The following is a 14,355-nucleotide window of genomic DNA, read 5'->3' as shown; positions in this document are numbered from 1 at the left end:
CAAGTTTAAGGTTTAGGTAACTCAAGTTTAAGGTTTAGGTAACTCAAGTATGAGGTTTAGGTAACTCAAGTATGAGGTTTAGGTAACTCAAGTATGAGGTTTAGGTAACTCAAGTATGAGGTTTAGGTAACTCAAGTTTAAGGTTTAGGTAACTCAAGTATGAGGTTTAGGTAACTCAAGTTTAAGGTTTAGGTAACTCAAGTATGAGGTTTAGGTAACTCAAGTATGAGGTTTAGGTAACTCAAGTATGAGGCTTAGGTAACTCAAGTATAAGGTTTAGGTAACTCAAGTACGAGGCTTAGGTAACTCAAGTATGAGGTTTAGGTAACTCAAGTATAAGGTTTAGGTAACTCAAGTATGAGGCTTAGGTAACTCAAGTATAAGGTTTAGGTAACTCAAGTTTAAGGTTTAGGTAACTCAAGTTTAAGGTTTAGGTAACTCAAGTATAAGGTTTAGGTAACTCAAGTATGAGGCTTAGGTAACTCAAGTATAAGGTTTAGGTAACTCAAGTTTAAGGTTTAGGTAACTCAAGTTTAAGGTTTAGGTAACTCAAGTATAAGGTTTAGGTAACTCAAGTATGAGGCTTAGGTAACTCAAGTATAAGGTTTAGGTAACTCAAGTTTAAGGTTTAGGTAACTCAAGTTTAAGGTTTAGGTAACTCAAGTATGAGGCTTAGGTAACTCAAGTATAAGGTTTAGGTAACTCAAGTATGAGGCTTAGGTAACTCAAGTATAAGGTTTAGGTAACTCAAGTATGAGGTTTAGGTAACTCAAGTATGAGGCTTAGGTAACTCAAGTATAAGGTTTAGGTAACTCAAGTATGAGGTTTAGGTAACTCAAGTATAAGGTTTAGGTAACTCAAGTATGAGGTTTAGGTAACTCAAGTATAAGGTTTAGGTAACTCAAGTTTAAGGTTTAGGTAACTCAAGTATAAGGTTTAGGTAACTCAAGTTTAAGGTTTAGGTAACTCAAGTATAAGGTTTAGGTAACTCAAGTTTAAGGTTTAGGTAACTCAAGTATAAGGTTTAGGTAACTCAAGTTTAAGGTTTAGGTAACTCAAGTATGAGGCTTCATGCTAACTCAATATTTTTTCCGACAATAATACAAGATAAATGTTTCACTCCAGGCAATATTGTCCCGGTTCGGTGTTTTTCTCTCACACATCTCTGTATTTCTCGGGATTTTTCTTTTGTGTTAAAAGCGACAACACAAGACCTCGACAAGTGATGCTGGTTCAAGCTGCACCTGATCCCACACATATACAGTACACATATTGGGTGTTTTGTGTAGTAGTCAAATGTTTTATGTGTAGTCAAACACATAATTTTCTCAAATATAAATAACTATATATTAGAGCTTTGGGTATAACGAGGCCTAAAGTAGGTTAGGTGGTTCGGGTTTGTTATTATTTTTATTATTTAGAGGTCGTGGTTGAGGAATTTAGAGATACACGTTGAAAATAGGAAGTAAGTGAAGCAATGTTTGAGGATAGTTCGAACGTAACCAGTTAAGTAAGGTTCTTTTCATTCATAAACAAGGGGCGGCTGTTAAGTTAAGGAGCTGTTGGGTCAATGCTTGAGGACTGTGTTGTAAAGACTGTCCGTCCTCAGAAACACTGGCCAAATGCTCGTTAATTCAGTCCAATCCGTGTTCAGGCTCGACTCCTCCACGCAACGGCCCATCCCAAAGAAGCATTCATAAAATTATTAACATTTTGTTTGCTTTTGATAACAGCTAAATCACTCTAGTACAGGCGACTGGAAGGTCAATACCTCTTTGTTCCCATAGCGTCTGAGACGCATGGCCCCTGGGGCAAGAGTGCCTTGGGATTTCTCAAGGAATTGGGTTCCAAGCTCACTGACGTCACCAGAGACCCAAGAGTTGCCAGTTTTTTGTTTCAGCGCCTCAGTGTGGCGATCCAGAGGGAAAATGCTTGCTGCGTCCTCGGTTCCTGTCCTGAAGCGGAGGAGCTTCAAGAGATCCATAACCTTTAGGCATTTGTCTTGTATGTTTTGTAACCTTTAAATATATATATATATATATATATATATATATATATATATATATATATATATATATATATATATATATATATATATATACATATACATATATATATATATATATATATATATATATATATATATATATATATATATATATATATATATATATATATATATATATATATATATATATATTACATATATATAACCGTTTTGACCTAGGTACCCAAAAACAGTCAAATCCGGCCCTGGTGTACAGTTCATTTGAGTATACTGGTGTACGGAACACCAGGGCGGGGGGGGGGGGTGTGCTGTGTGACAATGTTTAGCATATTCGAAGATTTCAGTAAGGGTGCCCCCCCCCCCCCCCCCCCACCAGGTGCTGTCTGGAGGGACTGGAGTTTGTTACTGTCCTAATTGTTGATTTATGTTGAGTAATTAGGGGGTTAAAGATAATTTTGGCTACTAGAACCCCAGGCACTGATACCATAGGTTAGATATAGTTACATAAGAGAATTATAAAGCTGCCGTTAAGCGCTCAACACCAATATATATATAGTTGCCTGTAAGTGCTCAAGTGAATTTTGCTCCAATAATCGGGCATTGCAGATGACTTTTTGAATGCCAAATATAAAGTTATTATTAGTGCGTGTTGAGACGTGAACGTTAAATGTATTAGTTATTCAGTTCCATAAGATAGAACAATATATATACACAAGCTGCCCGTCATTAAAATTATATTTTTATTTTCAATTTACAGAAAACTTTTATAACTGTTTCCCCCCAAAATTAGTTTTCTTTGAAGCACGTTATGGCGTGACTGTATATTCGAGGGCTGACTATTATAGAACTCAACGATATGTTTCTGTTTTATGGTACACCAGCTCTACTCCATACTTCATCTTACTTTAATTTCTATCCCATTTTGTACTCCCATTTCATACTCCCTCACACTCCATATTCCCTCACACTCCATACTCCCTCACACTCCATACTCCCTCACACTCCATACTCCCTCACACTCCATACTCCCTCATACTCCATACTCCCTCACACTCCATACTCCCTCACACTCCATACTCCCTCACACTCCATACTCCCTCACACTCCATACTCCCTCACACTCCATACTCCCCTCACACTCCATATTCCCTCACACTCCATACTCCCTCACACTCCATACTCCCTCACACTCCATACTCCCTCACACTCCATACTCCCTCACACTCCATACTCCCCTCACACTCCATACTCCCCTCACACTCCATACTCCCCTCACACTCCATACTCCCTCACACTCCATACTCCCTCACACTCCATACTCCCCTCACACTCCATACTCCCCTCACACTCCATACTCCCCTCACACTCCATACTCCCTCACACTCCATACTCCCTCACACTCCATACTCCCCTCACACTCCATACTCCCCTCACACTCCATACTCCCTCACACTCCATACTCCCTCACACTCCATACTCCCTCACACTCCATACTCCCTCACACTCCATACTCCCTCACACTCCATACTCCTTCACACTCCATACTCCCTCACACTCCATACTCCCTCACACTCCATACTCCCTCACACTCCATACTCCCTCACACTCCATACGACCTTCATATTCCAGACGTCCTCACTCACTTAAGGTTGCACACATTTCAAAAGAATGTGTGAATATGTACTCTCATACTCCAAACGTTCCTCATGCTTCATACGACCCTCACACTTCATACGACCCTCACACTTCAGACGACCCTCACACTTCAGACGATCCTCACACTTCAGACGACCCTCACACTTCAGACGATCCTCACACTTCAGACGACCCTCACACTTCAGACGATCCTCACACTTCAGACGACCCTCACTCTTCAGACGACCCTCACACTTCAGACGACCCTCACACTTCAGACGACCCTCACACTTCAGACGACCCTCACACTTCAGACGACCCTCACTCTTCAGACGACCCTCACACTTCAGACGATCCTCACACTTCAGACGACCCTCACACTTCAGACGACCCTCACTCTTCAGACGACCCTCACACTTCAGACGATCCTCACACTTCAGACGACCCTCACACTACCTTGGAGCCATACCTTGTCAAGCACAAGACGAAGATGGAAAAAGTTCAGATATGCCACTAGGATAGTCCCAGAACTAAGAGGCATGAGTTACGAGGAAAGGCTGCGTGAAATGCATCTCACATCGCTGGAGGACAGGAGAGCTCGGAGAGCTATGATCACTACCTACAAAATTCTCAGAGGAATTGACGGTAGATAAAGATAAACTGCTTAACACGGGTGGTACACGAACAACGGGACACGGGTGGAAGCTGAGTACCCAAATGAGCCACAGGGACATTAGAAACAACTTTTTAGTGTCAGAGTTGTTAACAGATTGAATGCATTTGCATAAGGCAGTGATGTGGTGGAGGCTGACTCCATACACGGTTTCAAATGTAGATATGACAGAGCCCAATAGGCTAAAAAATCTGTACACCAATTATAAATAAATAAATAATAAATAAATAAATAAATGTTTATTCAGGTAAAGTACATACATATAAGAGGTTTTACAAAAATTGATGGATTTATAGATAGAGCTAGTACATACAATGCCTAAAGCCACTATTACGCAAAGCTTCGGGCAGGAAAAACTCTAAAGACTAAATCTTAATACTGATTAACTTAAAACTAATTGACAGTAGAGAGGCAGGACCAAAGAGCCAGAGCTCAACCCCCGCAAGCACAACTAGGTGAGTAGTTCACACGACCCTCAGAGTACATCCGCTAAACTCCTGACAACTGAACATCAGAGACAAGTGCGCATGCGCTAAGAGGAAGCTTCCCGGGGGTGCGTCTGGGAGCGGCGCACCTGTGAAGGCCAGGTCAGGGGGCGTCTCCCCCCCTGCTCCTTCATTACCCAGCTGGCCTTGACGGCCGCCCCTTCACCCACCCTCACCGCCACACACAAATTAATCCCCGGGGATCGATTTGTCTATGTTTGTCAACATGTGTCAGGTTGTGTGTGTCTGGCGGTCAGCTCGCGTGTCCGTCTCTGTCACAGGCCAGAGCGCATGTGCTACTGTGTTTTGTTTCGTCTTGCTACAGTGAGCACTTAACATTCTTTTCCTTTAGTTACAGTTTGTGCTGTATTGTTTTGTACCGTTCTGCCCAGGGCGTGTCTGAACCAAACTGTCTGAACTCAGGGTTAAGGTCAAGCTTTGTTCCGTACATTGTGTTCCGTACATTGTGTTCCGTACATTGTGTTCCGTACATTGTGTTCCGTACATTGTGTTCCGTACATTGTTCCGTACATTGTGTACCGTACATTGTTCCGTACATTGTGTTCCGTACATTGTGTACCGTACATTGTTCCGTACATTGTGTTCCGTACATTGTGTTCCGTACATTGTGTTCCGTACATTGTGTACCGTACATTGTGTTCCGTACATTGTGTACCGTACATTGTGTTCCGTACATTGTGTACCGTACATTGTTCCGTACATTGTGTTCCGTACATTGTGTACCGTACATTGTTCCGTACATTGTGTTCCGTACATTGTGTTCCGTACATTGTGTTCCGTACATTGTGTACCGTACATTGTGTTCCGTACATTGTGTACCGTACATTGTGTTCCGTACATTGTGTACCGTACATTGTGTTCCGTACATTGTGTTCCGTACATTGTGTTCCGTACATTGTGTTCCGTACATTGTTCCGTACACTGTGTACTGTATATTTTGTACCGTACACTGTAATGACTGGTATTTTATTTGTTATTTATTTATTTATTTTTTATTTATTTATATATAAATTTATATATAGACTGTTTTAGTCTAGCTTTTGTTGTTATTAATCTAAATGTTTCTCTTAGTTAAAATAACAATTTGTTTTATTTTTGTTAACTATTATGTTTCATTTCCAACCATTGCATTGCATTCAGCTCCAACCATTGTATTGTTCTTCAACAAGTCACATGAACGCTAAACCTTTCCGGATATTCTAAAAAAGCAAGAGTAACCCCTGTTACACCTATATCAATTCTGCCAACCTTGTCAAAAATATTTGAAAAGCTAATCTACAAGCAGGTTTACTCTCATCTAGCCAAACACAATATACTTAGCACTTGCCACTATGGCTTCAGACCCAAAAAAGCACTAACGATGCACTGATTAGTATGATTAACTTGATACATGCAGCTTTTGATAAAAATGGGTTCCCTGTTGGGTTATTTGTTGCCCTACGTAAGGCTTTTGACACTGTCATTCACCAAAACCTTCTTCTTAAATTACATCATTATGGAGTCAGAGGTCACTTCCTCCAATACCTTCAATCTTACCTTACTGACAGGCTCCAGTATGTTTCTGTGAATAATTCCATTTCTCCCACCCTACCCATCAACATTGGTGTTCCACAGGACAGCATACTTGGCCCTCTCCTCTTTCTCATCTATATTAATGACCTTCCAAATGCCTCTCAACACCTCAAACCAATTTTATTTGCTGATGACATAACCTTCATTTTCTCCAGTCCTGACCCTCTTGCTCTGAATGTCACAGTGAATACTGAACTAAATAAAGTCCATCTTTGGCTAACTGCCAACAAACTCACCCTTAACATTGACAAAACCTTTTATATTTTGTTTGGTAATAAATCCTCAGATCAAATTAATCTAAGAATAAACAATATCCAAATTAGTAACAAAGTAGCTGGCAAATTCCTTGGTGTCCTCATCGATAACAAGCTGAATTTCCAGGGACACATTCTAAATATAGCAAAAAAGTTTCTAAAACTGTTGACATTCTTTCTAAGATCAGATATTATGTACCTCGCCCTGCCCTGGTGACGCTCTATTACTCTCTCATCTATCCTTATCTAAATTATGGTATTTGTGCTTGGGGGTTCATTACCCAAAATCATTTACGTCCTCTAATTACTCAACACAAAGCTGCTATTAGAACAATATCAAAGTCTGACCCCAGACAGCACTCGGTATCCATAAATCTTTGAATATGTTAGATATTAAATCACTGCACATCCTCTCAAGTATATTCTATATATTTAAAACTGAACTGTAATGCCAATCGTGATCTTCAACGCTTCCTAGAAGGTTGTAACAGAACCCATGAGCATCACACTAGAAACAAATACCTATTTGATATTCCAAGGGTGCACCTTAATCAAACTAGAAATGCTCTACAAATCAAGGGACCCAGAATGTGGAATGATCTTCTGAATCTTGCCAAAGGCTGTACTTCTCTCAACTAGTTTAAGAGTAAATCCAAGTACTATCTAATAAACTCAATGTAACCTACCTTACCCCCTAAATGTCAACCCATGTCTTGCTATTTTCAAACAATACTGTTTGTTGACTAACTTGTTTAATTGCTAATTTCTACCATGTCCCCCGCCTCTTTCAACAGAATTTATACTTAAAGTTTTAAGTATTAAGGTTCAGTCTAAGTGGTTTTTCCTCACACCTTGTCCGAAACGCTGTGCGTATTAGTGGCTTTAGGTATTGTATGTACTACCTCTATCTATAAGTCCACCATTATGTTTGTAACTCACCTTCTATGTGAGTTACATAGAAGGTGGTGGTTACTTTTACCTGAATAAACATTTGAATTTGAATTTGAGTGCGCTGTGTACTATGCATTGTGTACTGTGTAATGTGTACTGTGTGTAATGTATCGTGAACGGTTAACGTGTAGTTTACCACGTGCAGTGTACTATACACTTTACCACGTGCAGTGTACTATACACTTTACCACGTGCAGTGTACTATACACTTTACCACGTGCAGTGTACTATACACTTTACCACGTGCAGTGTACTATACACTTTACTACGTGCAGTGTACTATACACTTTACCACGTGCAGTGTACTATACACTTTACCACGTGCAGTGTACTCTACACTTTACCACGTGCAGTAAATCGTTAGTTGTTTCGTGTGATTATTATTGACTATTATAATTAATGTACAAATAAATCACATTCACGTGATGTATCAATGAGAAAATCCGTCGGATTCGTGAGGAGGATTCGAACCTGTGTTCAGCTCCATGCGAACCCAGAGCATAAGTTTGAATCCTCTCCACGGCTCCCACTAATAATTTCTCATTATAATTAAATATTATTCGGTTCCGTTAATGCACTCTTGATTTAAATTAATTTATATGAATTTTTATCCCTAGTTCGTTGTCACATAATTTGTAACATAAACACAGGGAACAGTGATAGGTTAGGTTAGGTTAGGTTAGGTTAGGTTAGGTTATGTTAAAAATTATAACCTAACCTAAACACAGGGAACACTGTTACGTTAGGTTTGGTTAGAGTAGGTTAGGTTAGGTTAGGGTAGGTTAGGTTAGGTTAGGTTAGGTTAGGTTAGGTTAGGTTAGGTTATAATTTGTAACACAAACACAGGGAAGAGTGTTACTGTTTCAACAGTGATGTGTGGGTGAGGGGACGCAGGCGGCTCGTCTAGGGACATGTCACCAGGGAGGTGTCACAGGTATTACGCTTCCCTTCGTCCACAGTGTTCACCAGGGGCGAGGAACAGGTCGTGGGCCAACTGTTGTGTTAGGACAGTGATCATAAGTTGTTCTTAATGTTTAAGATTCGCCACTCGGAAAAAAAGTTCCAAGTAGCACAGGCTATGGTGAGCCCGTAAACTGCCTAAGCTGCTCCGTGTCTCGCCAGCACAGCTGTGACAACGCTTGCTAGTCTCATCGCATATAAGACGTTTTGCAAACGGTTCGTTAACGGTTCGCCTATATGACGTTACCTATCCTAGCCCAAACCAACCTAACTCATCCTAACATGATCTTATACATCCTAACAATATATATACGACTTTAACAAAGTGAACACGAGCTTTGCAGAACCATCTTATATACGATTTGACTATACCATAACTGGGTATAGTCAATATACCCAGTTATGTACCCAGTTATGGATGGGCATTTGACGGCGTGCCCGTGGGGAGAGACTCGTCTGGGCACTGGCAACTTACCCTCAAGTGTCCGGTCAGTAAGCTGTGGCAGAGGTGGACAATATTCACTACGGTGATGACTGACTAATAATCCATAAATATAAAGTACTCTAATCGGTTAAAATTGATAAATGCGTCGTGGGGGTTGGCGGTAGCATTAACGAGCCTGACCTGAGGACCAGTTGGGCAAGTGAGGCAGGGTAGTCCAGGTGAGGCAGGGGGGTCCAGGTGAAGCAGGGGGTCCAGGTAAGGCAGGGGGGGGGTCCAGGTGAGGCAGGGGGGGTCCAGGTGAGGCAGGGGGGTAGGGCCAAGTTTAGCATAACACAGAAGAGGAAAGTATGAGGGAAGGTTGTTGGTGACGTTGAGGAGGAGTGCAGGTGAGGGGCGAGCAAGTGAGGGGGGAGGAACAGGTGGCCAGTTACCTAGGTAGGAGCGGTGTTGGGCGCCTACCGTTAGTGGAGAGCTTGCCAGGTCCAGCTGCTGGCAGGGTAGTCACGCCTCACCTCCCCCCCCCCAGCTCCCTCTACCTCTCCCCAGAGACACACACTCCACAGCTCTAATTAACAGGCGGTGTGGTGGAAGATATAGTGACGGTGAAACAGGCACCGTAACAATGGGAGTGTTCACCGGTAAACAACACAAGACCCAATCACAGTTGAGATAGAAACAACATAGCAGCTATTGCTATCAGAAAGAGCTGCCTCAACTAATAGTTAGAATGGATCTGAACCCACTGCAAGATAGACTGGGAGAGCAGCGCACGTGTACGCGCAGGTGCGCGTACACTTGCGTCCCAGTAGACTGAGGGATGGTAGTGAACCTGACATATGTGCAGGAATTTTCACTCTGAATGATTTAAATCTGAAGAAAGTAATTTTGGACAATCCGTCGAGGATGGGCGGTCACTACGTTCTGGAAATGGAGCATCCGGTGGAAATATAATTAGCTGTTTTTGGAATTGTTGTAGAGGAAGATGGCTCGCGTACCAAATGAAAAAGTATGAGGAAATGAGATCATTTCAGTCAGGTATACCACGGAGAGAAGACTCCACTACATAGTGATGGACTTCGTCGCCCATAAATGCTGGGAAGATGAGGCAGGTTTGTCCTTGTCTGAAGAGAAGAGTGGAAGATAAGAGACTGAGCAACAGTTTAGCTGAGGGTGTGAGGAAGGCATTCTCAGACATGAAGGTGTAAAGAAACTACAGGGACAAATGAACCTCTAAGAACTGGTGAGGAACAGAGGACCAGGATATAGAAGAGGAGCGAAGAAATAACTTGAAAACGACATCAGATAAAACAAAGATACAAACGACGCTGCTCCACGGCCAATATCTGGAGAAAAACAGCAGTAAAGGAACAGGAGATGAAAGCGATGAAGAGGACGTTTTACTCGATATGATAAATGATGTGTAAGAGGAACTCGACAGGGTATACCAGGAGGTCTTCACAACAGAGCAAGGGGCGAGTACCCAAGTTAACAATGACGTCAAATCAAGCATTACTGGAGGCCATTCAGTTCAACAAAGATGAGATGAAGAACCCGCCGGCTGGAGCTGGATACCACAAGGCGGTGGGACCAGACAAGATCTCAACACGAATACTAAGGCAACTAAAGTCCGTACTGACCTTTTAATATATGACAAGCTACTGGAAACAGAAGACTTGCCAGAAAGTTAGAAGAAAGTCCATATAATATCAATGCACAAAATGCATGTCTTGCAGGGGACGGAGAAGGCAGACCATAAGAAGAGTGTGTAAAGAGAAGCGAGGAGCAGGGCGCTTGTAAAGCAACACCACAATGGGTTCACGGACGGCAAACTTTGCTGAAATATCGATAGAATTTTATGACCGGGCGGATTAATTCAAACAAGACATTGCAGTCCCCGTGGCGTAGTGGTTAAGCACTCGCCCGGCGCTTCGCGAGCGCCTGGGTTCGTATCCTGCCCGGGGAGGATTGACTGGGTGTCAAGCCTTAACTGTAACCTCTGTTCACCCAGCAGTGAATGTGTATCTGGTTGTTAAACAGTTAAGGCCTTAAACAGTTAAAGTTAAACAGTAAAGTTTAAAATATCTGTTTATGACCGTAGAGTTTATTTTCAATAAGCCTGGAGCGAGTACTTTTATTCTGAATTGTTTTCTATAACAATTTCTTAAACTTCTAGGATTATATGATTTCTGAAATAATTTTGGTCTTAAATGGGATGTGAAACAGCAGTAAGTGAATCTCTGATTTTTTTTCCCCTGGAAGCCCTGACAGTGTACCGACGAATACAATTTTCAAAAAATTTTCCCTGGAGGCTTAGCGAGGAATGCCCCCCCCCCCCCAAAAAAAAAAATCAATTTCCTGCTACGGTGTTAACCCTACTACTAGCTTAAACTGTAACTGTAGGCTGGCGGGTAGTATATATATATATATATATATATATATATATATATATATATATATATATATATATATATATATATATATATATATATATATATATATATATATATATATATATATATCTTGTTGGGCTCACTACATATATTTGAGCTGTTACTAAGCATACAACGTAACATTACTCAAGTCCAACGCCAAACAGCTTTTCCAACAATCCCAACATTCAACAATCTCCCTGAAGTCCAATTTTTAACCTCTTCCATAAGTCCATCGTCCAACAACCTTTCCCACACCACCCGTTACTCTCCCACCACCAGCCAAGTGCCCGGCCGTATCCCGTCCACCCCAACATGCACCTGGCCCGCTGCCCATTTCAAGCTTCCTAAGGGGATGAGGCCGGTGTCGGGTGTGGAGGCGAGGGTGGAGTGTGGAGGCGAGGGTGGGGGTGTGGAGGCGAGGGTGGAGTGTGGAGGCGAGGGTGGGGGTGTGGAGGCGAGGGTGGGGTGTGGAGGCGAGGGTGGGGGTGTGGAGGCGAGGGTGGGGGTGTGGAGGCGAGGGTGGAGTGTGGAGGCGAGGGTGTTCGTGGGGTGTGGCAGCGTAGATGGGAGCGTGGGTGAGGTGTGGAGGCGTTGGTGTTGGCGAGTGTGGAGTGTGAATACGTGGGTGTGGACGTGGATGGTGTGGGGTGTGGAGGCGTGAGTGGGGTGTAGAGGTGTGGATCTGCGTGTAGAGACGAGGGGGGGAGGGGTGTAGGGGGTTATGAGGGCCGAGAGTGTATGTGGTGTTACGGTATCGCCGACTACAGCACCAGCTTGGCTACTTGTCACCCACACAAGCTGTCTACAGCATATGCTTGTCTACTTCTGTAACACAAGCTGGTTACAGCACCAACTTTTATGTTTTTTCTCCCACTCAAGCTGATTGCATCATTATCTTGTCGTCTTCTCTTTCGGTCAAGTTGGCTATAGCATAAGCTTACCTCTCTGGCTTACGCTGGCCACAGCATAAGTCTGCCTGCTTCTCTCTCACTAAAGCTGGCTGCAATATATGCCTGTCTACTTCTATCACTTAAGCTGACTTCATCATCAACATGCCTTCTTCTCTCACACTCAAGCTGGCAATAGCATCAGCTTGCCAACTTCTCTCTCGCTTAAACTGACTGGCCACGCAAAACACTTTCCTTGATATATTAAACTGTTTTTCCAATATATTTTTAGTTCATTAATTTATATTTTGTTAATTTGTTTACAGTTATGGCCACTCTTATTTCCTTTAATACTTGCACATTTCGTGAGACACATATATTAATTACTATTTTTTTACATATTATAGTGACGTCAGATATGTGAATAGTTCTGCTGACAGATCTTACCTTTGTTCAGGTCTATGGGTGGTTTTAAACTCACAGAAGTACTTGTAACCGAGGCTAAGAAATATTATGATATTTATTGGATAACCAATTAATATGTGGTTCATTCTCCATAGTACTTGGTAAAACACTTTCGAGATTTATGACAAGAGCTTCGTTTTTGTTAATGCTTTAGCCTGCAGTTCTGCTTGCTTAAGTGCCCTGAGTTCCGCTGGATTCCCAGGATGTCTGTGGACTCCTGTACCATGTAACCCTTAAATACGACTCTTTTTGTATGTTCAGAAGCTGCTGTTGGAAGCCGTCCCTTGCTGAGGCATGACTGATGCTTTGGTGGTTGTGTTAGCATCCTAACCTGCATGGTTTCTTCTTCCTCGGTATCTTGGGACGTTGTCCACATAGCCTCCCTGGTTTACTGCATCTCTGTGCTGACTGTCGGAGTCTCTCATATTAACTATGGTTTCTTGCAAGATAGTGAAGAAGCCGCGTGAAATAGCGCTGAGAGAGAGTATGTCACCAGAGGTGTCTCTGGATCTCCGGGATCAACGAGCCAGATATTTGTTGCGTAATGCTCTCTGACTCTTGCAACACTACTTGATGGAAAGCTCTACATATGTCACCGGCGAGAGCATAACGATTCACGAGGAATTTTACCAGCATCTCTGCTATTGTTTGTGTAAGTGAGGGTCCAGTCACGAGACAGTCATCAAGGCTCACACGTTGAGGACCTGCGTGTGTGCGTCGCAGTTAAACACTTATGTGGTCGTGTCCTTCACTACTGCGTTATGGGGTGAACAGTGACCGTGGCTTGACTGATGTTCACTCTCTACTCCTATAAACTTACTACTTAACTCTTGCTGAAGTATTCCGTGAAACAACTCTAGCTTGCCACAATGTAATTTGCACAATTTTAAATTTATTTCGTTGCGAGTCGTGTTATAGTTACTAGGAGTTTGTCGGTGATAAACATTCTATTCAATTTCTAGTGTGAGGTTTAGTCAACATTCCAGGGAAGTTTGAGCCAGTAATAATAGTCACAATGATCCACCGTGGCCACACCCCGCTGCCACAGGACCGTCTCTGACAATAAATTAAAATTCAGTTCTTTAGACACAATAAACTTCAGCTCGGATTTAAGAGACTTATATACGTTATAACAGATTCTATATTTATTCAGATCTACTCAGCCAGATCTACGTCCAGCTTGGGCTGGACGGTAGAACGACGGTGTCGCTTCATGCAGGTCGGCGTTCAATCCCCGACCGTCCAAGTGGTTGGGCACCATTCATTCCCCCCGTCCCATCCCAAATCCTTATCCTAACCCCTTTCCAATGCAATAGTCGTAATGGCTTGGCGCTTTCTCCCTGATAATTCCCTCTCCTTCCCCTCAGTTCGATCTGAGTTGTCCGTACAATAGTTGTAGACCCCCGTAGTCTACTGCACAGTGTGGGACACCTGGTCTACTGCACAGTGTTGGACACCTGGTCTACTGCACAGTGTTGGACACCTGGTCTACTGCACAGTGTTGAATACCTGGTCTACTGCACAGTGTTGGACACCTGGTCTACTGCACAGTGTTGAATACCTGGTC

General features: G+C 42.6%; 1 protein-coding gene across 1 annotated transcript; it reads left to right on the top strand.

Moving 5' to 3' along the window:
* The first annotated feature begins 3,686 nt into the window (after positions 1-3,686).
* LOC138350102 (uncharacterized) lies at positions 3,687-4,160 on the top strand. The gene has a single exon (XM_069300395.1). The coding sequence runs from the start codon at positions 3,687-3,689 to the stop codon at positions 4,158-4,160; it is 474 nt and encodes a 157-aa protein (XP_069156496.1).
* Positions 4,161-14,355: the final 10,195 nt, after the last annotated feature.

Source organism: Procambarus clarkii, chromosome 44, assembly GCF_040958095.1.
Source record: "Procambarus clarkii isolate CNS0578487 chromosome 44, FALCON_Pclarkii_2.0, whole genome shotgun sequence".
NCBI classification, from domain to species: Eukaryota; Metazoa; Arthropoda; class Malacostraca; order Decapoda; family Cambaridae; genus Procambarus; species Procambarus clarkii.
The sequence above is the reverse complement of the archived record's forward strand: the minus strand, read 5'-3'. Positions and strand labels throughout refer to the sequence as shown.

Coding starts and splice junctions, on each gene's coding strand:
- LOC138350102 (XM_069300395.1), top strand. CDS start 3,687: ATGTACTCTCATACTCCAAACGTTCCTCATGCTTCATACGACCCTCAC.